Source organism: Schistocerca serialis, chromosome 4 (assembly GCF_023864345.2).
Source record: "Schistocerca serialis cubense isolate TAMUIC-IGC-003099 chromosome 4, iqSchSeri2.2, whole genome shotgun sequence".
Lineage (NCBI taxonomy): Eukaryota > Metazoa > Arthropoda > Insecta > Orthoptera > Acrididae > Schistocerca > Schistocerca serialis.
The window spans coordinates 784820539-784845284 of NC_064641.1; the positions used below are offsets into that span (position 1 = coordinate 784820539).

General features: G+C 38.1%; 1 protein-coding gene across 1 annotated transcript in view; it reads right to left on the minus strand.

Moving 5' to 3' along the window:
* The window catches only part of LOC126473364 (2-iminobutanoate/2-iminopropanoate deaminase-like), a 57697-nt gene that overhangs the window by 13834 nt on the left and 19117 nt on the right, over window positions 1-24746 (minus strand). The window contains exons 2-3 of the mRNA XM_050100372.1: window positions 17567-17727; window positions 8345-8413 (exon numbers count right to left, since the gene is read on the minus strand). Of these exons, the coding sequence (XP_049956329.1) occupies window positions 8345-8413; window positions 17567-17727 (230 nt within the window). The remainder of the gene's footprint in view (window positions 1-8344; window positions 8414-17566; window positions 17728-24746) is intronic.

The window sequence follows — 24746 nt, forward strand, 5'->3', positions numbered from 1 at the left end:
GTTTTGTTTCTCCTCATGACATCGTCGTCCTGAGTAATTCCCTACTAGACATCCAAATGGGAGACTATTTTACCTCCAGGACATTTTACTCGAGAGGATGCCATCATTTGATCTTATAGCAGAGCTGCATGCCCTCAGGAAAAATTACAACTATAGTTTCCCCTTGCTTTCAGCCATTCACAGCATCAGCACAGCAAGGCCATTTTGGTTATGTCACAAGGCCAGATCAGTAAGTCATCCAGACTGTTGCCCCTTAAACTGCTGAAAAGGCTGCTGCCCCTCTTCACAAGTGATATGTTCATCTGACCTCTCAAAAGATACCCCTCCATTAAGGGTGCGCCTACAGTACGTGCCTATCTATCACCCGAGGCAAGCAAGCCACCTCACTGACGGCAAGGTCCATGGTTCATGGGAGTTATCCAATCATTTTTGTAACAACAGCAGAGAGATGAATTGACATAGCTAAGTGAGGGTGGAATACTGGGACAAAGTGCACAGATAAAGGTTCTCCCATAGTGTGAGCTCAGGCAGAAGACTAATCTTACAATGCCTAAAAAGAAATCTGGAAATTTCTTGAAAAGGATATCAGAAGATAAAATAAATAATTTAGGTAAGGAAAACAAATGAAAACATGAAGAGAATTTAGAAAGCAAATTATACTGGATAGACATTACACTTCACTTCACCAATTAACATGCCAAATAATGCATCAACAAATAACAGACAACTGTACAAATATGAATGTAGGCTCTCCTGGTGCAGGTATATACTGCTGGTGAAAAGCTCTCTGATTTCTAGCCATGTGGCATTGTTAAAATACTGAAAAGTTTCAATGGGTGTCATACTCACTACCTTCTGGTGAGATATGTGAACGCTGTAATATTTGTACAAGTGGTGTGCCACCTCCACCTGGCTACAGGCGACCAGGTAGTGTCCAGTCAGTGGGTGGGGAGGCAGCTGAGGCTGCAGTGGTGGGAGTAGTAAGTGCTTTGTCTGCATCTACATATGGGCATTCTGGCCACATCTTGCTTGTTGGACAGTGCTGGCTATGCTCTCATTGTACTGCTGCTAATGCAGTATTCCATGCTACATTTTACTGGTGTCATTCATTTCTGTTGACCAAATTCTACTGAAGCTGTACTTCAATTGATTCCTTTATAACTGTCTCAACAGCAGGTTGCTTGGTGAAACACCTTGGTGTTCTGAAAGGAAAAGATGTGGTCTTCCTCGATGATTCACTCTATTGCCACCGATTCTCCATCTCTCCCAGTCACACATGCTCCATACAACATTTCAAAATATGTGTTTTCCTAATGTACGGTTACATGCACATGCACAAGCACAAACACGAAAAAAACTGAAATTGCAACTGACAAGTTGCTATTCCAACACTGGAGAAGGAACAGAAAACAGAAAAATCTTCCACAAATAAGGATCATTGTATGGGACTCTGTACAGTAGGTGTGATACTGTTTATGACTATGGCAATGAAGGTAACACTTAAAAAAGTGCCCTGAGAAATACCATTCTCCTGTTCAAAACAAGCCCTGTTGACCATCCATTTCAGTGGCTTTCATTCAAGCATTTCTCCTTCCAGTAGGTGGATCCACAGTGGGAAGTGGTCAGTGGAATGAATATCAGTTGAGTCTCACTGTGCTGGGCGTGCAAGGGCCAAAGAGCAGAAAGAGGGGTCAAAGGCTGCGGGTGACGCAGTAGCAGCCAAGAAATGAGGATGCATGGCTGCCTGTGTTGAGGATGCATGGCTTCTGAGATGTCATGGGGTTCACCAAGACTTGACCCCTGAAGCAAGTGCAGCTCAAACCCTAATTCATATGGGCACTCATTAGGAGAATGGGCAGGGAAGTTCTGCAATCAGATCTGCAAGAGCCTCAGAGTCTATTGTATCTTGCAGAGGTAAACAGAGGGAGCAAATGGTGAACGTCTGGCCCACATGAAGAACAATGGCTACTGCTTGTAGGTTAGTAAGCAAGCAATGATCAGGGGAGTGGTGTGTGTTATTAACAAACATAAAATCCCTTCTTTTGCTCTGTCCTCAATTAGGTCATCCTTTGGTGATGGGTATAGCCCCATACTGCACAGGTGTCAATGGCTTTAAAATGTGCTTCTTGTAAGCACAAGCACATGAGGCATGCCAATGCCAGGGGGTTTCAATTCCTCTATATGTGGACAAGTTCAGTGGACACTGTTTTGGAGAAAAATTCATGCCCAAGGCCAACATCAAGCTCCGTTGGCTACAAAGATGGATCATGATAAACATGGTCTCAGTCAGTGGCTGAGTCTTTGCCTTTGTCTTTGATTTTTTTGCCCTGGGTAGGCTTTGGAGACAACCACAGCAGTGGTAGTGGCCATACTGGACAGTGGACTACACAAACTTTGGAGGAGCAGGGAGCTCTGCAATGTTGGTTGCCACACCTTTCCTGATGTTCTGGAAGGAATCATAGGCTTCAAGGTAACTGCAGCAGCACAAGTGCACTGATGAATGCAGGTACTAGTGCTGACACTAGCAGCCTCAGGTCATTAAGCAACATTGATTTTCTGAATTGGCTGTTTAACAACCAAAGCAAAGGAGGTAGTGAATGTGGGAGGCTGCATGGCTTTATAAATCTTTTTGGCTGGAGAATGGATAGGGAAGGATGCACAGGTCAAGGAGATGGTAGCAGGATAGTAACAGTTGACTCAGCACCTGCACAGTAAGATGCAAGGAGTTCAGAGGGTAGGGCATAAAGGGGTAGAGTGACAAAATGGGGGGGGGGGGGGGGGGAGTTGAAGGGGGGAGGTAAGGTTAGTGTAGATTTAGGCCAGGAGGATTGTGAGAGTGCAGAATAAGCTGTACAAATAGATGCGTAATTCTGGGAAACTAACACTGGAGGGGGTAACCAAATGGCTTTGATAGTGAAGCAGCTGTTTAAGTCAGCAGCTGGATGGTGAAGTTTGCAATTTGCAACAGTTTGGTGGTGGCCATTCATGTGAGTAGACCGTTTGTTACTTGTCATGCCCACATAGAATGCTACACAGTAATTTCAGCATAACTGATATATTACATGGCTACTATTAAATGTGGCCCTGTCTTTTAAAGGATAGGAAATGCCTGTAACTGGACTGCAGTAGGATGTGGTGGCAACTGTGTTTTTGGGACAGGTCTTGCACTTGTGTTGACCACAAGGGAATGACGCATGGTGTGCGAGACTGGGAGCGGGATTGGAATAGGAAGACTAGGATATTCTGTGGATTGAATGAGTGGCAGTGCTTAATGCTGGATGACATGTGTGAGGTATCCCTCATCTCAATGCATGACAAGAGGTAGCTGAAGACGTGGCTGAGCTTTTCAAGGCTAGTGCACTACTAGGTGATAAGAAGTCTGCTACCTCTCATCGTGCCTTGAGATGAAGGAAATCTCACTCTAAATCCTACACACATTTTGCAGTGGTGTGTTCCACCTCCTACACTGTGGGTATTCACATGTACTATTGAAAGTAGCTGCAAAAATATAGCATTTTATGACACATATTTCAGGAGAAGTGTTGTGAAATGCAGGTGTGCAAAAAACTGCTGCATCATGTGTGATGTTTTAATTTATCACTTTTTACTATTAATTCTGTTCACAACACATCTGGCATACAGCATCCACATACAGCAATTCATGTACCTGTAAAATTATATCATTATATGGCACATTGTTCAGGAGATATGAAGTCACAAACATTGAGCAATGTGGAAACTAAACTACAGGGTGAAATTTGCTAGAGATACAGGTGAAATGGGTACAGATATGCGTGAAATATAGTAAATATTTGTGAAATACACTGACTGCAAAAAAAATTGCAACACCAAGATGGAAATGTGTGACTATCTAAAGTTGTTAGGTGTGTCTCTACATCTGAAAGATGATGTCTGTTCACATGTTATGCTAGTTGCATAAGAATGGTGCTAGTAGCGCCACTATGAAGACGTAAATTAGTTTTGTTTTATGTACACACTGTAATAGTTGTGAGCTTTAGTTACCTTTGAGACTGGACATGGTGAGGCGATGTTAGAATGTCGTTAATGTGACAAAGACACCATTATCAACACCTGACAGAGTTTGAATGAGGCCATGTAATAGGGCTACAAGAAGCTGGATTATCCTTCTGCAGCACTGCACAAGGATTTGGCAGGAATAGCCACTGGCAGTGGTGGTCACGAGAATGTAGTCACAAGAAGATGGCTCCGGACGGTCATGGGGCACTACTGAGAAGGAAGACAATTGTGTTCGGCTTATGGCTCTGGTGTGTTGTACTGCATCTGCAGCAGCAATCTGAACAGCAGTTGGCACCACAGTGATACAATGAACTGTTAAAAATTGGTTACTTCAAGGACAACTCCAAGCCAGATGCCCTGTAGTGTGCATTCCACTGACCGCAAACCACCACCATCTGCGACTTCAGTGGCGTCAAGCAAGAGCTCACTGGAGAGCAGGGTGGAGGTCTGTTGTGTTTTCTGATGAATGCTGGATCTACCTCATTACCAGTGATGGCTGTTTGTTAGAGGAAGGCCAGCTAATGACCTACAACCAACCTGTCTGCATACTGGACACACTGTACCTACACCTGGAATTATGTTCTGGGATGCATTTTCATTTGACAGCAGGAGCACTCTTGTGGTTATCCCATGCACCCTGACTTACAAGCTGTACGTCAGCCAGGTGATTCAACCTGTTGTGCTACCGTTCATGAACAGCATTCCAGGGGGTGTTTCCCAACAGGATAACACTCGCCCACATACCACTGTTTTAACCCAACATGATCTACAAAGTGTTGACATATTGGCTTGGCCTGCTTGATCACCAGATCTGTCTCCAATCAAGCATACATGGAACATCATTGGACACCACCTCCAGCATTATCCAGAAACAGCATCAAACTTCCATGCATTTACTAACCAAGTGCAACAGACATGGAACTCCATCCCATAAACTGACATCCAGCACATGTCTAATGCAATGCATTAATGTTTGTATGCTTGCATTCAACATTCTGGGGTTACACTGGTTATTAATGTACAAGCATTTCACATTTGCAATGGCTTATATCGCACTTACATTAACTTGTGATCTTGCCATGTTAATCACTTAACTATGTTACCTACACAAATGTATTCCCAAAACTTCATTACTCTACATTACTTATTTTTTGGTTTTGCAATTTTTCCATCAGTGTACGGGGGAAGACTGCTGGATTGTTTTCAACCAACATTTGTACATTTTTTTAATTATTATCTGGAAAGAAATGCTGTGGGGATAAGCAGCAGCAACATCCTATTGCAGTGGGTGGTGTTGATGGGAAGAGAGAAAGAGGAAGAGGAGATGGAAAGGGAGGAGGAGATGGAAAGGGAGAGCAGAGAAGGAGATGGACTAACAGAAAATTGAAATAAATAGATAGACCTGGGCAGTGCCAGGTACTCAGATAGTAACATTATAAAATAGAACAACTTCACAATAGATATTGTGTAACTCAGTATTTAAATAAGAATTAGGCAAGAAGATTTGATATAAACAAGTCTCATCTCAGTAGTCCTAGAGGACTCAGTATTTAAATAAGAATTAGGTAAGAAGATTTGATATAAACAAGTCTCATCTCAGCAGTCCTAGAGGAAGTTTTCTGATTTTTTAAAATTGCAAAAATGTTCTTTTCTAAAGAAATTGTGCTGTTTGCTTGTAGTTCAGATTCAGTAACTAATGGAAAAATAAAGAGAAAGTTTGAAAGTAGCCCTCAAAATCAGTTACAAGTAAGGCTTTAATCAATACAACAGCTGATTGAAATGCCACATTGCTCTACTAAGAATGACCCTATTTGAGGAGATATGCCATTCTATTCCTCCAACCTTTGAACTTACTTAGCCAGTTATAGGGGACCTACAATTTAACACTGACTCTGAAGCACAGTACAACTCTGCATTTTTCACATTAAGAAACACTGCCAGAGGTGAATGAAGTGTTAAGTGAGATTAAAATCCTGTGAGTGAAAAGGGTTGAAACCCTGACCTTCGTATTTGAAGTCTGGCACTTTACGACTCTGGCATCAAGAGACACTAAATTATAACACTAAAAATGTACAATCAAAAAGTACAGATTAACAAAGAAGCCATAGGACAAGTTGGTGAGTTTCTGTATTTAATGGCAATTATAATCAATGACTGGATGGGCAGCAAGGGAAAAACCCACAGGAGTAAAATGGCCTGTAACATTGATAAACTGACAAGTTTTCAAAATTGAAATTTCAATGTGACTGGAAAAGAAAGTTTTATCATTAGTTTGTACTTACAGCAGTAAGACAAGAATTATTAATTCAGAAATAGGTCATTGAAAATTACTACAGAAGACAGGAAGACAAACAAATGGACCAAAGAACTGGAGCATAAGAAGTGAATTCATGTTCAGAAAAAAAAACAGAACACCTTGAATGACTAAAGAGAGGACGTTCATATTCACAGGCTATGTACATTAGTATGTTCTGCAGAAATGATTGGCATTTCAGTCACCTCAGTTCAGCATGTGTCCTGTTGCCTCGTAGTCACCGGGTCCACACTATGGGCCCTGATAACTTGTTCCATATGTGATGGGATCGATGTGCATAAGGCGCAAATGGTATCCTGTGGTACAGCCATGCATGCTGCATTCATTTGGTTCCAATGTTCATCTGTGATGGTTGACAATGGGCCACAGAGATGCACCCATCGTTTCATCATATCCCAACATTTTCATTTGGTGACAAGGATGGGCCAGGGCAAAGGCTGACATCCTGTAACCTCAAGAAGGCACATCTTCATGCAGCATCATGTGGTCGTGCATTGTCTTCCTGAAAAATGGCATCTGGGGTGTAGTGTAGAAAATTTATCACTATGGATTGCAGGATGTCATTCACATAGGTCACACTGGTCACAGTGCCCTGGACATACACAAACTGTGATTTGTGGTTGTACCCAATAGCACACCACATCATAAAGCCTCGAGTTGGCCCAGTATGTTTTGTGCGAATGCAGTCACTGTGGTGCCACCCCGTCAGTGGCGAACCAAAATGCAACCATCATTTTCAAGCAAACAGAACCTGGATTCATCCAAAAACAGTATATGATGCCATTTCTGTTGCCACTATGTTGTTCCATACACCATTGCCTTCTAGCATGTTTCTGCACATTTGTCAAAGATAGGCAGATACTTGGATGACATGCACGTAACCCATGCCATAATAAGTGTTGACGGACTGTGATCCCTGACAGTGTAAGGTGTATTACACTGTTCCACTGTTGAGCCAGAGCTGAGTAGGACACAGATCTGTCCTGCAATGCCATTCAGATGAGGTGTCAATCTTCTGGGTGGTGTGACCTTACCCATCTCATCAGGTTCTACGGCCTTCTGTGAACCATTCTGCACACAACCGTTGCACTGCCAAAACTCTTTGTCCCACATGAGCATCAGTTTCCTGGATGGATGCATAATGTCCTCTCATACCAATAAGAGCACTTTTTCAGACTCACTAATTTGATGGTATGGTTTGTGCATACATTTGTGAAGCATCCTGCACATCTGCTCAATTCACACTGATCCATTACCTTCAGTTTATAGCGACAACAAGACCGGCAGGAAAATTTTGCTGGCAGGTGGTCTTGCGCCACGATATCTATGTTGATCTTCAACCCGTGGGTCGATATGGTTCAGATGCTCATTATTTCTGCAAAACATGCTAATGTACATGTCCTGTGATGATGTATGTCCTATCTCTAGTTGTTTAGGAACATGAGCGTAATTTTGAATGAAATGAGGTTGACAGGAGATGCAGCCAGGTGAACAGATGGTAGAGGGACCAAGATAGTTATTTGATGTGTTCCATAAAATAATAAAACATTAAGGCAGTGACCTAAAGGATGGTGCATAGACAAAATGAGAAGTTATGCTGGAGCAGTATGGATGCACATTGCACAAGTTTGTGATACATGGAGAAGTCTGGAGGAGACTACTTCAGCAGTGGATTAGCAGACGGTAATAATGACGATTAATTTATTATTTCCATGTGCATATGTATTCTGCCCTCTGTTCAACTGTGACTGTACACACATTCTACTTTTCTTGTGTAATTACTAATTAATACTTTGTTAGAATTTCCACTTACACTAAGAAGTATTAACTGTTTTCTTAACATGACTGCACAATTATACAACCAAAAGCTTCATCATTATGGCTAAAGTACCAATTTTAAAAGACAGTAAACAAAACATAATGCCCGTTTTTGGTGTTTTACAACAATGTTTTTAAAAGTTATAAAAAGTACAGTGTGGAGCTACTACTTACACTCTTTATAAACGTCACCCACTGCAGCAAAATCATTTATATCATCAAGAAGAATTGTTACTTTCACAACTGAAACATAAATAAAACTGTCAGTAACATTATACCAAATACTTGGAAACTTATGTTAAGCTGTAACAATGCAGATAAATTATAATTTTTAATAAGCAAGTATATATGTATTAACAAAAATTAAGATCAGATAAGGATCCATTACTTAAAATGAGGATATGTCATTGTCAAGAAATAAAATGAGAAAGAGATGGTAATACAGAGCTGAAAATACATCAAATGGTTAGTTTAAGGAACCATTCTTATATTCACCTGATATGATAGGAAACTTGAACCAGTAGAGAGAAAAACTATCCCTTGAATCCTATCCTCCCAGATAAGAGTCTACAACTGCATTATCTTCCTCAGTGAGTATATTCATTGTTATATTCACTAACATACTAATCACATTTGGAGGATATATCCACCTACGGAAGCTCGGCCTGTTATTTGAGAAGTGTGCTATATCAACCCAATTGTTAGTCACAGAATCAAACAAGTTTCACAGTCGTACAGATCTGAGAAAGAACTAACAGAAAACTGACAGCTGCCAACAAGTTCTACAGCAGTGATGAACTGATGAATCACCAGCATTACATTAAACATAATCCATACTTTCTACCTTCATGAAAGTGTTTTACACATTACCCTGAGGTCAATATCCCATTACTACTGAATAATGATGCTGTGCTGGACTTAAGACTTTAAGAATGACTCCACAGTAAAATATATTCACTGAACATAGCAAGAGAAGGGAATATTAAGTGACATACAATACCATGGTGTCAGTGATAGCACAGTGTGACTAATGACAGTGACAATTATATTTTGAATGCCTTTTGTACAATATGTATTAGATATGGGAATCTTCAGCATGGAAAATATTATGCTGAGAGTCAATATAAGAAGAGTCATGTGGAATACTGTGGTCTTGGTGATAAGATTGGAAAATATTTCTGGCTGCATCCAACCTGACATTGACAAGATTGGGGGAAAAATGGGAAGGTAATCATAGAAATCCCATGTGTAGCTGAAAACATGTGTGCATTCAAGTAGTATTGTATTTCCTCACCAACCTGAAAAAATACCTATTAAATGTTACTCACACAGGAATGTGGTGTGTGACCATTTCCAGTAGAGACAAATTTTGTAGAATACAAATCAACATCAGGTGTATTTTTGCAGTCCCTCGATTATGAGGTTAAGATTGTAAGGAAATTAATTATTTGCTCCAGTAATTTTCTGTGTATCGAACAGTTACAATTCAAAGTCAGACTAGATCCTCCCCTGAATTTTAGAATGGGAAAATTATTGCTTCTCTCCGTAAAAATGGATACTCTATGGAACCACATAACATTGAAGAGATTTGATCCTGTGGAAATAATGCTCCTCTGCATGGGATAACCCTTTTGGCTTATTTCTCATTACTTTGTACTTCACTAGAGTAGTTATTGCACATTTTTTATTGTTCACAGATTTTCTTCTCTCTATCCTCGATGTCCTATTGGGCTTTACACATTACTAATTGAAAGGCTGCTTTGCTGAATAACCACTTCTGTCTGACTCAGCTCTATCTTTGAGTTTTCAGCAGGTAAGAAAATGGTAACTGGACTACAGGTTATATCACTTTCCACTGAGCTGCACCTGGAATGGCTGGAGAGCAGAATGTGGGCTATATGGGTGAGAAAATCTTGAAAACTGTGTTCAAGTTTGTCATTTGCTGTATAATGAGAAGGTATGCTTTTCTGAGTATGAGGATCATCAGTCACTGAATCCCTACAAAAAAGTGCTATGCCCCAATTGCTTACTGTGTGCAATGAAATCTTCTGTAGGAATAATGGATAGGGGGACTGGTCCGGCAGCTCCATGGTTGCATGATTGTCTAAGTGGTGCTGGATTGAATACATTACAATTAAGTATGGCATACTCAGTCCAACAACACCCACTTCTAGTTTATTAGGATAACATGTGAAGACTGGACTGTGTCACTTATAAACTCTGCTGCAACACCTTTGATCCTTTTCCCCACTTAGCTTACCATTCTTGTTAGAGGTAAGAGCCCTTTAGTACAAGAGCATCACATACCTTACAATTTAAGAATATCTCTTGCAAGTATATTCACATGGGTCTACATTATTTCCTCCACAGGGGCTCTTATGAACGAGCCACTGGCTCTGTAAGCTTGTCTAATTACAACCCTCTTATGTGTGTGCTCCACTGTCACTTGGCGAGTAGATTTTTTATCTATACAATTACATTATTTTGTAAAAAATCGATTGTTTTCGTTGTTACAATAGTTTTGGAGTTATTTAACTGTCTGAGAGTCTGTCAGTGGCTGAGATAGATGACGCTTTCTGCAATATATGGTTCAAAAATGGCTCTGAGCACTATGGGACTTAACATCTGTGGTCATCAGTCCCCTAGAACTTAGAACTACTTGAACCTAACTAACCTAAGGACATCACACACATCCATGCCCGAGGCAGGATTCGAACCTGCGACCGTAGCAGTCGCGCGGTTCCGGACTGCAATATATGTATTCTCCCCATGGAACTAGCTGTAAAAGGGAATAATAATATCCTCAATTACAATACTATAAAACAGAGAAGTGTTTTCAGTGCAGCCAACTGAATTTCTGCAGTGGTTAATACATTGAATTTTCATTTGGGAGGAGCACATTTTAAATTCTCATGTGACCATCCTAATTTATGTTTTCAATGGTTTTCATCAAATTGATTAACATGACTGTGAGGATAGTTCCTTTGAAAATGGAACTGCCAATTTTCAAACTCATCATTGTCAGTGGCTTGTGCTGTGTGTTTAATGACTTCTTACAAGAAGGTTTTCAATAAGATACTAAAAGCTGAAGAAAAGTGTTTGTTGGAAACATCAAACGAAGTCAGGAGTACATGGAAGATAATTAACAGAGAAACAGGAAAAATCAGACAATATTAGCAAAAGCCTAAAGCTCAAAGTAAACAATGGAATAACAGAAAATCCTGTAGTTGTTGGCAATAGTTTCAACAAATACTTTACAGACATATGCCAAAGAATTACACAGAATAAAAAAATATGACCCTCTGCAAACTGTGTAGCTGCTTAAAAGTAAGAAAGACTCCACCATTAATTCCATATTATTTGTATTCAACAACAGAGCAAGAGATTTTGAAAGTGATAAAGGAAACACATGAAACAGCCAAACTGCTTTGCCACTTAATTCATGCCTGAAGAAAGGTAATTTTCCAGATACAATGAAAATAGCTAGAATCTTGCCACTGTACAAGAGAAGTGGTCTAACGAGCTTTGACAATGTCAGACCAGTTAGTCTATCCATTTTCTCAAAAGTGCTTGGGGAAAAAATCATATATATGAGATTCATCATATTTCAAAAGGAATGGCACCATAAATTGTAGACAGTCTGGATTTCAGAAAGTAAAATCAACAGTTTCAGCTGCATTTGAGTGTATAAATATAATCTCAGTGGGATTAGATTAAGGCCAAAACCTCTTAGTATATTTTATGACTTATGTGACACTTTTGACCTAGTTGACCATGATATTTTTAAAAGGAAACTTCACCACTATGCAATTAGAGAAACAGCTCTTAGTACCATTGAATAATACCTGCAAAATAGAAAACAAGCAGCAAAAATACAATCATAAAAAAGAAATATTTATTTCAATAAATGAGTCACAGTATACCACAGGGTGGCATACCGGAACCTCTGTTCCTGTTATGTATAAATGATTTACCTCTAAACACTGAAAGTGAAATGATTATTTCTGCAGATGATACCACTAACATAACCACTGACAAATTTACAGAAAGTTGTTGTTGTGGTCTTCAGCCCAGAGACTGGTTTGATGCAGCCCTCCATGCTACTCTATCTTGTGCAATTTTCTTCATCTCCAAGTAACTACTGCACCTACATCCTTCTGAATCTGCTTAGCGTATTCATGTCTTGGTCTCCCTCTACGATTTTTACCCCCCACACTTCCCTCCAGTACTAAATGGGTGATCCCTTGATGCCGCAGAATGTGTCCTATCAACAGATCCCTTCTTCTAGTCAAGTTGTGCCAAAATTCCTCTTCTAACCAATTCTGTTCAGTACCTCCTTATTATTTACATGATCTACCCATCTAATCTTCAGCATTCTTCTGTAGCACCACATTTTGAAAGTTTCTGTTCTCTTCTTGTATATACTATTTATTGCCCATGTCTCTCTTCCATACATGGCTACACTCCATACAAATACTTTCAGAAAAGACTTCCTGACAATTAAATCTACACTCAATGTTAAATTTCTCTTCTTCAAAACCACTTTCCTTGCTATAGCCAGTCTACATTTTATATCATCTCTACTTTGACCATCGTCTGTAATTTTGCTCCCCAAATAGCAAAACCCATCTACTACTTCAAGTGTCATTTCCTAATCTAATTCACTCAGCATCACCTGATTTAATTCAACAACATTCCATTATTCTCATTTTACTCTTGTCGATGTTAATCTTAAATAATCCTTTCAAGACACTGTCCATTCCATTCAACTGTTCTTCCAAGTCCTTTGCTGCCTCGTCTGACAAAATTACAACGTCACTGGCAAACCTCAAAGTCTTTATTTCTTCTCCATGAATTTTAATTCCTATGCCACATTTCCCTTTTGTTTCCTTTACTGCTTGCTCAGTATACAGATTGAATAACATCATGGATAGGCTACAGCCCCCACCTCTCACCCTTCTCAACTACTGCATCCCTTTAATACCTGTCAATTCTTATAACTGCCATCTGCTTTCTGTACAGATTGTAAATAGCCTTTCACTCCCTGCATTTTACTTCTGCAGCCTTCAGAATTTGAAAGAGATATTCCAGTCAACACAGTCAAAAGCTTTCTCTGAGTCTACAAATGCTAGAAATGTAGGTTTGCCTTTCCTTAACCTATCTTCTAAGATATGTCGTAGGGTCAGTATTGCCTCACATGTTCCAACATTTCCACGGAATCCAAACTGATCTTCCCCAAGGTCGGCTTCTACCAGCTTCTCCATTAATTTATAAAGAATTTGTGTCCATATTTTGCAACTGTGACTTATTAAACTGACAGTTCAGTAATTTTCACACCTGTCAACACCTGCTTTCTTTGGGATTGGAATTATTATATTCTTTTTTAAGTCGGGGGGGTATTACACCCATCTCATACATCTTGCTAACCAGACTGAACAGTTTTGTCACTACTGGCTCTCCCGAGGCTATCAGTAGTTCTAATGGAATGTTGTCTACTCCCAGGGCCTTGTTATGACTTGGGTCATTCAGTGCTATGTCGAATTCTTCACGCTGTATCATATCTCCCATTTCATTTTCATCTACATCCTCTTCCATTTCCATAATATTGTCCTCAAGTACCTTGCCCTTTTATAGACCCTCTAAACACATACTCCTTCCACCTTTCTGCTTTCCTTTCTTTGCTTAGGACTGGTTTTCCAACTGAACTCTCAATATTCATACAAGTGGTTCTCTTTTCTCCAAAGGTCTCTAACTTTCCTGTAGGCAGTGTCTATCTTGTCCCTAGTAATATGTGCCTCTACATCCTTGCTTTTATCCTCTAGCCAGCCCTGCTTAGCCATTTTGCACTTTCTGTCAATCACATTTTTTAGATGAAACTTACTGGCAGATTAAAACTGTGTGCCAGACCGAGACTCGAACTCGGGACCTTTGCCTTTCACAGGCAAGTGCTCTACCATCGGAGCTACCCAAGCACGACTGACACCCCATCCTCACTTCTGCCAGTATCTCGCCTCCTACCTTTCAAACTTTACAGAAGCTCGCAGGAGAGCTTCTGTAAAGTTTAGAAGGTAGGAGGTGAGGTACTGGCAGAAGTGAGCCTGTGAGGATGGGGCGCGAGTCGTGCTCGGCTAGCTCAGATGGTAGAGCAATTGCCCACGAAAGGCAAAGGCAAGTTCGAGTCTTGGTCCGGCACACAGTTTTAATCTGTCAGGAAGTTTCATATCAGCACACACTCCACTGCTGAGTGAAAATCTCATACATTTTTTAGATGTTTGTATTCCTTTTCTCCTGCTTCATTTATTGCGTTTTTATATTTTCTCCTTTCATCAATTAAATTCAATATCTCTTCTGTTACCCAAGGATTTCTACTAGCCCTCGCCTTTTTACCTACTTGAACCTCTGCTGCCCTCAATATTTCATCTCTCAAAGCTACCCATTCTTCTTCTACTGTATTTCTTTCCCTGTTCTTGTCAGTTGTTCCCTAATGATCTCTCTGAAACTCTCTACAGCCTCTGGTTCTTTCAGTTTATCCAGGTCTCACCTTTTTGCAGTTTCTTCACTTTTAATCTATAATTCATAACCAATAAATGTTGTCAGTGGCGATATCTGCCCCTGGAAATGTCTTACAATTTAAAACCTGGTTCCTAAATCTCTGTCTTACCATCATATAATGTATCAGAAACCTTCCAGTGTCTCCAGGCCTCTTCCACATATGCAGTCTTCTTTCATGATTCTTAAACCAAGGTTATGCTCTGTACACAATTCTACCAATTACCCCCATTCCATATTCATCTACTACTTTCCCATCTCTTCCTCTTCCTGCTGTCGAATTCCAGTCCCCCATGACTTAAATTTTCATCTCCCTTCACTATCTGAATAATTTATTTTATCTCGTCATACATTTCTTCAATCTCTTGCCCATCTGCAGCGCTAGTTGACATGTAAACTTGTTCTACTGTGGTAACTGTGGGCTCTGTGTCTATCTTGATTACAATAATGCGTTCACTACACTGTTCATAGTAGCTTATCCGCACTCCTATTTTTTATTTATTATTAAACCTACTCCTGCTTTACCCCTATTTGACTTTGTATTTATAACCCTGTATTCATTTGACCAGAAGTCTTGTTCCTCCTGCCACCAAACTTCACTCATTCCCACTATAACAATAACCTATCCATTTCCCTTTTTAAATTTTTCTAACCTACCTGCCCAATTAAAGGATTTGGCATTCCATGCTCCAATCCACAGGACGTCAATTTTCTTTCTACTGATAACGATGTCCTCCTGAGTAGTCCCCAGATATCACAACAGAAAGCAATTTGATCCTCAAGTATCATTCAGTGGCTTGAAACCAATAGACTCATTCTCAATAATTAGAAAACTAAAGCAATACTGTTCAGGAACAATAATAGAAGAAAAAGATGTAAATGTAGTTCAAAACAAAATTCTTAGGGCTAACTTTAGATTACTGTTTACTGTGGGAAGACTACATTGCTATCATGACTAGCAAACTAAGTGTTGCCATATTTGTTCTCTGAAATATTAAAAACACTATAGCTGGAGTCACGAATGATGGTGGTCAAATTTAGGCTCATTCTGCATACCTATGACAAGCATTTTCTGACACCCAATGAGCTTTCAGTAATGTTTTGAGCCATCAGCTGTGAATGTCGCACCCAACACTAACATTTATCGTGACCGCAGAGAGTTCTTTAGTGATTTTTATTCCGTTTGTTGCAAGGTATCTTAGTTGATGGTTGTGCTAAGCAACAAATTCTACACAAGCAAGTGAGAGACATAATTTACAGGATACACGTTTACATCAAGCACAGAGGACATGTGTACACATACCGCAACTGTTGCTTGGAACCCACAACAATGTAATCCAAGCCATTTCTCAATCTGCACAAACTGCTGTCATTTGTGAATCTGACTATAGTGCAGATGACATTATGCAAATGGTATATTTCTCATACTTTGATGCTATTATGACCTATGGCAAAGAAATATGGGATCAGTCGAGTGATGATTAACTGAAAAAAGTAGCAATCAGAGTAATGGCTAATGCAAGAACAGTAGACAGCTGCAGCTTAAAATTCTAACCATCTACAAAATGCATGTATACAAATTACTACTTTGTGTCTGGGAAAATAAGAACAAATTCATTAAAAATGAAGTCATACATTGTCAAGTTACCAGAAACAGTATGAAGTTTAGTGTTCCTGAACATAACACAACTACACATGATAAACATTGCATGTATGGCAATAAAACGTTAAACCGTTGACTACTGCATATTTCAAACATCAGCTTGAATGATAAATTTAAACAAACAATAAAACTATTCCTTGTAGAAAGTCCTTTCCACTCAGTCAGTGAATTCTTCATGCTAAAAGCAGAAAATTGAGAATTGGCATACAGTGTAACAGAAGTAAAATGAGTATACGCAGAATAATAGTAAATTCAAAATGTGTACTTATGTATCATGTAGTAGAATTAAACTGTGTGTATGTAGATTGTACAGTAATCCAAAATGTGCAATTCTGTATTGCTATTACTGTATTTATAAATGAGTTTCTGATAAGTAGTGAATGAGAATTATTTTGTAAAACAAACATTGCAAATATATCCTTGAATCTGGTCCTTACAAGTGCATCCAAACCAGCTCAATTAAAAAAAAAAAATGTTAACAGGGCATTAAACCTTAATTTTCCTTGTTCTTTGAAAACTGATCATTAGAGTTCATTTGAAAGTTGCTGCAAGAAAAATGTACATTTTGTTACTCAATGAAGTAAAAATCACTCACAGATAGCAAACTAATTTTAAAAATCAATTGGAAATATTTCTTCTGATATACTGAAACAAATTTACTGTAGCTGTTATCATATTTTTCATCATTTAATACGCTGATGCAAATGAGCAGCATAAACATACTTTAGAAGAAGGCATTTTGGCTGAAGGGTCAAATGTATAGCAGTCTTTTTCTTGTGTCCATCTGCAACTCAATGTCTCCTTTATATGGTGAGCAGCAAACTATCCTTTTTGTAATATTGTCATTATTCCATCCTGGATTTTCTATTGTTGATTTTTATACATAAATATTGATTATATTTCATATCTTGTAAGCTGGCCTCCTCAATACAATTTAAGAAATTACTGACTATATAACAATCAATCAACTTCTCAGTTTCAAAAAATTCTGATGTGTATATGACCACTGCATGATGGGATGCCTCACCCTGAAGAATTTTACTGAAATGGACCCTGCCCACAGAAACCTACACTATTACAGAACTTTAGTGTTTATGCTGTGTTCACCTTATTTAATTTATTACAGACTAGGTACATTATACAATTCAATAAGTCTTCTCATTTTAATTTATGTTACAAAGTACCTTTTCCAAAGGATGAACCAGCTGCTTCAAGAATATTTCCTAGATTAGTAAATGCTGCTCTTGCTTGACCCACTACTCCATTATCTGCAAGTTTCTTTGTGTCTTTGTCAACTCCAATGGTGCCAGATACATAGACCATATTATCCACACATACTGCCTGACTGCAACAAACAAAGCAAAAATATGAGTGCATTTGAAAATCACAGACATACACAAGGTGCCTTAACTTGTAGGATCAAAAATATACCTCTGGTGGATGATCACAAACTGAATACAAATGCAGGTTCCTATAATGAGTCATTCTCCATCTTAAATAACCATCACGTACTGGCAAAAGTGATAAACTCTGTCATGGGGATATCACAGTGATTTTGTATTGTTTTTCAAATTAGAAACATAGTGTTGATGAAATTCTCAGCTATCTTATGATATGTAAGCCTCATATGCATTGAGCAAGACCTTGTACAAACCAAAATATTAATATTCAGTTACTGTTTCCTAATCTCTCTGCCATCTGTACTGAATTTTGGCTCTTAAGGTCTGGGACACCCTACACTATTGCAGGTCCAATTAGGCATTGAGAATTGAACATTTGTTACTATTGTTATCTGCGTACTGAATGATGACAAATTTTCCAGGCTATACTAATTAGAAATGTATCATGAGTAACAACTTGTTGAAAAATATACTTTATGTGATAACTGCTCCTCTTTTGAAATTATGAGAAATTATTTGCTGATAAGCTGTTCCTTTGAATAAATGGATTTTGTTTTGGAAAATGCTGCTTGCTGGTTCCACTACACAAACCTAAGTCAGTAAGCATACATTTATGTTCTACAATGTCCAGAATATGTATGATGGCCTGAAAATTTTGACTGCCCCTTTCTTTCATTATGGGAAAAAGTTAGCCTTCTGGTAAAATGCTGGATATAATTGTTTTTGCATCTCATGTAATCAACCTGTAAATTTCAGGCTATTCATTTGACTGACACACAACAACTGCAACATTTACCAGATGTTTAATTAATCCTTTAGGACAGTTTTGCAGGTATACGTATTTATTTTCAAACAGATAAATGAATGATTTTTTAGGTGCAAGGATCTTACAGGGCCCCTGTAGTCAAAAGAATATTGGAAAATTCATTCATTTAATTCATTCTCTGATGCTACCCTGAATTAAAGAAGTTCTTTTTATAGCATTCCAATATTTACTAGATTCAAAAAATGCATTTAATAAATGTAATGGTACAAACTCAAATATAGAGAGAATGAAGCTGGATTTTGAAAGTATCATTATCAAATTTTAACCACAGGTAAAATAAGGTCAACAGATATGCAGACAAATCAGGAAATTCAGTTTGATGTGCTGACTCAAAGACAAGAGTGCTGGTATCTTTCTTATATTTTTACTCTTTAGCTGTCATATGGAATTATCTCCTGGAACAGTGCACAAGAGAAACTACCAGATTACTGCTAACAGAGACTTCACACCAGCAGTCGAAATATGCAGTGTGGCAGGCAGAAAACAGTGCCTCCATCTCATCTTAAGGTTTTTTTAAGCTCCAACATGAAGATTTGATTTGATTTATTTCATGTTCCATAGGTCAAACTGTGTTGGGTTCACAAGGATGTGGAATGAGTCAGTTTTTACAAATACATTATGATAATCTTATAGCATATACAGACATTTGAGTACATAATTATATAAAAATTTATACAGTGAAATCTTTGAGCAGCAATACAGTAAAAAGAAAATACATTAAAGCACTAAAGAAAACTGATACAGAGCACACACATACAGAGCTCAAGTTAAATAACATTCTTAGTGGCATTATGTCAACATGTACTATATAATATTAAAATTTTACAATTTATTTAGTTGAAAATTCATCTAGACTGTAAAAAGCTTTTTCTAGCAGAAATATTTTTAGTGCTTTTAAACTTACTCTTGTTATGAATCTCTGTCTTTATTTCAGAAGGAAGAGCAATGAAGAGTTTTGTTCCAGTGCAGTGGACACCCTTTTACACCAAGCTCAAATTTCTATGCTTGCTGTGTATGTCATTCTTCCTCCATGTGTTATGCTCATGATAATTACTGTTTGGTTGAAATTTCTCTCTATTTTTACAAACAAAACACATGAGGGAAAAAATATATTGGCATGTAGTTGTGTGTATTTTAAGTTTTTGAAAGCTGTTTCCACATGAGTCTCTTGGGCGCAATCCACATATAATTCTTAAAGCTCGCTTCTGTGCAATGAACACTTTCCTTGCTAATGGCTGGTTGTCCCAAAAAATAATTCCTTACTCAATGAGAGAATGAAAATAGCCATAGTATGCCACTTTTGCAGTGTTAGGTTCAACACATGTAGTGACAACCCATAAAGCAAAGGTAGCAGAGCTAAGCCTCTTACAGATATCAATAATATGTGAAGAGCAGTTCATTTTCTTGTCAATGTGCACTCCAAGAAATTTTGTTGTTTCCATTCTTTCTATTGGTTGATTACCACATGTCACACTTACCTCTCTCTTTCTGTTTTTGTACAGAATTGAATAAAGCTGGTCTTACTGGAATTTAATGAGAGACCATTCACTTTTAACCAATTAACCACATCTGAGAGTATGTGATTAATGAGTTCCTCAAAAATGTTGTCTGTTCTACTGCTCACAAAAATTGTGGTATCATCAGCAAATAACGTAAATTTACAAGGCAGGCTTGTACATGATGGTAGATCATTTATAAAAATTAGGAATAATAGTGGCCCAAGAATTGAGCCCTGAGGCACTCCACATGTAATTGAACTCCATTCAGAATCTGAAGTAGCGTCACATACCCCACTCGAGATATTCAAGACAACTTTTTGTTTTCTGTCTTGGAGGTACGACTGTAGCCAATTGCCTGCAACACCACTTATTCCTACTAATTTTGCTTTTTGCAAGAGAATCTGGTGATCAATACAGTCAAATGCTTTGGATAAATCACAGAAGACACCAAGTGCTAGCATTTTTTCATTAAGAGTTTCTAGGACTTCATTTGCAAGTGCATAGACTGCATCTTCTGTTGAATGGCCCTTTTGAAAGCAAAATTGGCTCTTGCTGAGAACTCCAGTCTCATGAGATGATCAGTAATTCTTACATGTATTCACTTTTCTACAATTTTGGAGGAAGCTGCCAGCAAAGAGATAGGATGATAGTTAGTTCAGCTTTATCGCCCTTTTTGTACAGGGGCTTCACAATTGCATACTTAAGTCTACTGGTCACAACACCTTTCTGGAGGGAAGCATTGAAAATATGACAGAGAATGTCCCTTATCCACACACAAGAATATTTCAATAAATTACTAGATATATTATCAACCCCTGCAGAGTTCTTACTTTTTAGAGACATGATGATTTTTTGAATTTCTTCTACAGTTACAAGATTAAGGTGCATTTCTGAAATTGTGTTTGAATATACAGCTTGACAAAGAGTACACCTTCATGAACATTGGGCTTGCAACCAATCTGTTAAGTTACTGATAGGAAGTGTTTATTAAAAATCTCAGTCACCGTTTTGGGGTTATCTACTAGGGTACTTTCATATCTGATTTTATTTACATCTTCTTTGCTTATTGTATCTCTTCCTGTTTCTTTTTTTACAATGCTCCAAATTGTTTTTATTTTATTGTTAGAATTATCTGTTTTCTTCTCATAATAAAATGCTTTTGATTTCTGTATTAGTTTCTTCAAAATTTTACAGTATCATCTTTAGTGTTTCCATTTTTCCACATCTTTACAGAATCTTATTGCAGCTTAAGTTTCCCTTTTGGTTTACATGACTGTTTTATACCTTTTGTAATCCAAGGCTTACTTACAGAATTGGAAGCACTGTTCCTGACACATTTCTTGGGAAATATTTCTTCAAAAAAGAGCACAGAATTCATTTATAAAACAGTTAAATTTAGTATCAACATCATCATGGCTATATACTAAAGACCAATCCATTTGCTGCAACCTGTGGTTGAAAGTTCCTTTTGCCTCTTCATTCATTACTCTTCTGAATTTCCACTGAGGAAATTCTTTTTTGAACAGATTAACGTCATAAAGAGTGAAAATTTGTCCATCATGATCTGAAAGCCCACTTATAACCTGCCTGACAGTATAATTCTGATGTCTACTTACATCTAAAAAAATGTTGTCTATCATAGTTTGTCACTCGGATGTAATTCTTGTTGGGAAGTTTTACTGGTGTCAGATTAAGTAAGGTCATCACAATCTCAAAGTCAATTTTATTCTTATTTTCTGTCAAAGTTTATATTGAAATCACCGAAAACTACAATATCCTTTGCTTTTGAAAGTAACCCTGACAGAAGGAGTTCTAGTAAATGCAGAAAAGTTTTTATGTCGCCTGAAGGAGCCCTGTAGACAGCCAACACTATTATTGTGTAGAATTTAGTTATTATTTCTGTGGCACATGCCACATATTGTTCCACACAATATTTCTTAATATCTATAGCTTTGTATACTACACTATCCTTAACATAAATTGCTACTCCATCTTTGTCTTTACTTTCCCTTCAGTAGTATGTTACTAAACTATAACTTACTATGGATGGCAAGGCACATTTATCAGTAACATGGTGCTCAGTTAAGCACAAAATCTGAGCATTATTTATACTGTCCTTTCTACTAATGTTAATAAGAAGTTGATCTGTTTTGTTTAAGAGGCCCCTTATATTTTGATGAAAGAAAGAGATGCCTTCCTCTAGGTTTTTCATTCTATTAGGGCTGTTACCTGACTGAGAATCCACTGTAGTCTGTCTTGAGACAGGGGAGAGGGAACACTTGACACTATCTACTGTTGTCCCTTCTTTTTCTTCAGGCCCACACATAAAAAATCGTTGAGATGAGAAGGAGGCTCAGCATTTCTTCTGCCCAACAGCCTTCTATTTGTTGTTGTCAATGGTGATGCTGTTTCTGACTCTTCAAATGTTGGTTCTGCCACTACTACTGTTTTTCCTTGTGAACTTTGAGTCTTCTCGTTTTTCTTGTTTTTGTCTAAAATAATATTTGGATGATGAGGAACTGTAGTTCTTTTGTCGTTGATATTGATGTCCTCTTTTCTTTCTGTTAAAATTTCATCTTTTTTACATGTTTTGCTGGTGCTGATGATGGTTCTAATGCTTTTACCTTTTTTTGAAGTGTTTTCGTTATAGAGTCAAGCGATGGCGATGCAATTATCATTTTGGTTTTGAATTTATTTTGGTGGTTTTTTATTACCTTGGTTATCAGGTTTGCCAGATATTCTTTCCCCAAGCCATTGAGGTGAAGCCGTGTTGCATGTGGAATCTACGTCCAATACTGCTTATATCTATGCATTTCATGTTTTTAAAATGTCTGCAGATTTTTGCAAACTGATTGTTGGCTTTTTTTTATTTCCCTGTTAACACATGACCAACTTACAAGATCATAGTGATGCGGAATATTGACCAGTATTATGTTAGTGTGAGTGAGGTTCCTCAGACTCTGTTTAAGATCGCGCGTTGCACTCACCGTTTCATTTTTGTAGACGTCGTTTGCGCCTCCCAGAAGTACAACAAAGTCTTTATCATGCAGATTTTTTGCCTCTGCAGGTACAGTCATTTTTTTAATTTTGATAAGTGAGGTTCCCGGTTGAAAGCTAACACACAAGTTGAAAGCTAACACACTAATCTATGGGAATTTAAATATCAATACAATGAATTCAAATATTGTCACCAGTACTTACTTGAACGTACTGATCAATTAGCCCTATACTTGTTCAAAATCCAGACCTATCAGATCATCTCCTACAGAAGCAGATATTTACATAGAATAGCTGGCAACATTAAATGCATATAAAAGGGTCTATTCAGAACCAAACCTATATAAATTTGCAGTTCAGTTACAATACCAAAATTTGGAGGAAGTGTATCCCAAAACAAATACCATATTTGCATGAATATAGGCTGTGTGTGAACATAGGCCACACATAAACTTTTGGCATCAGATTGGAAAGTATTACCATGCACAGTGCCAGGACTATAGCAAATAGCCTGCATTGTGGCAAGCCACACCTGCTACCATTCCTGACAGCCACTATGCATATCTTCAACTTATTGTGGACCAGCAGTACATGATACAGCCACAAAATTATGCTGGAAGCCTTACATAACTGAGCAGAGCAAAGCAACAATATTATGCTTTGTACTTTGGGAACAACAGTACAGGTTTTGCATACTGAGAGATCTGGTGATGTGATTAATTTAAGAGAGGTAGGAACTTCAGATTTTAGGGCATGAGAAAAACTGATCATTTGGTTTGTGAGTGGTGACGGGAAAGGAGAATTCTAGTTACACAGTGTAATTTAAAGTTCAAGTTATCAGAAAGCACAAAACTGGACAAAATTTTGATTTTAATGAAAAACATGTTCATCAGTGATGTGCAAGTGAAAACTCTTACATAGTTTGAAAAGTTGAAGTTCATTTAGAAAGCAAAAGTGCAGATATCAACCAAAGAAAAAGTCTTGCTCGATTTTGTAGCTGAAGACAGAAAATTTGGATATGCCATTACAACTGAATTGAAGGCTGCAAATTAGCACATAAAAACATTTCCCCAATGAAATTTAAAGTTTCATATGGGTGAGTCTGGCAGTTTATGCAATTAAATAATCTTCCTGTTCACTGCAGAGCTCCAGTTGTGCAAAAACTGCTTCAAGCTTATGAAAACAGTTTGATATCTTTTCAGCATCATGTGCTCTGGCTTCAACGCAAAAATTTATTTACATTACCAAATAGGTAATTCAGACCAAACACCAGTCTATGTTGATATGCCAAACTGCACTATAGTAAATAATATTAAATAATGCAGGGGAATGTAGTGTGCACTGTGGTAAATAATGTAGCAGAACGTAGTGTGCAAATACGTACATGTGGTAGTGAAAAGCAACAGTGTACAATGATGTTGAGCATTACAGCTGATGTGAAAATTGCCACTGTATTTGGTTTTTAATTTGAAACTCTTCCCCATGGGAGCAAGCTTCCCAGCTGCTATTATTCTAAGAGCTCATGATGGTGGGTGGATACAGAGGAACTGGTCCTACATTGGATTTCAGTGGTGTGGAATAAGTGGTCAGGAGTTCTTTGCTCAGGATCAATGTTTGGATAGGTTTTGTGGGCACACTGGTG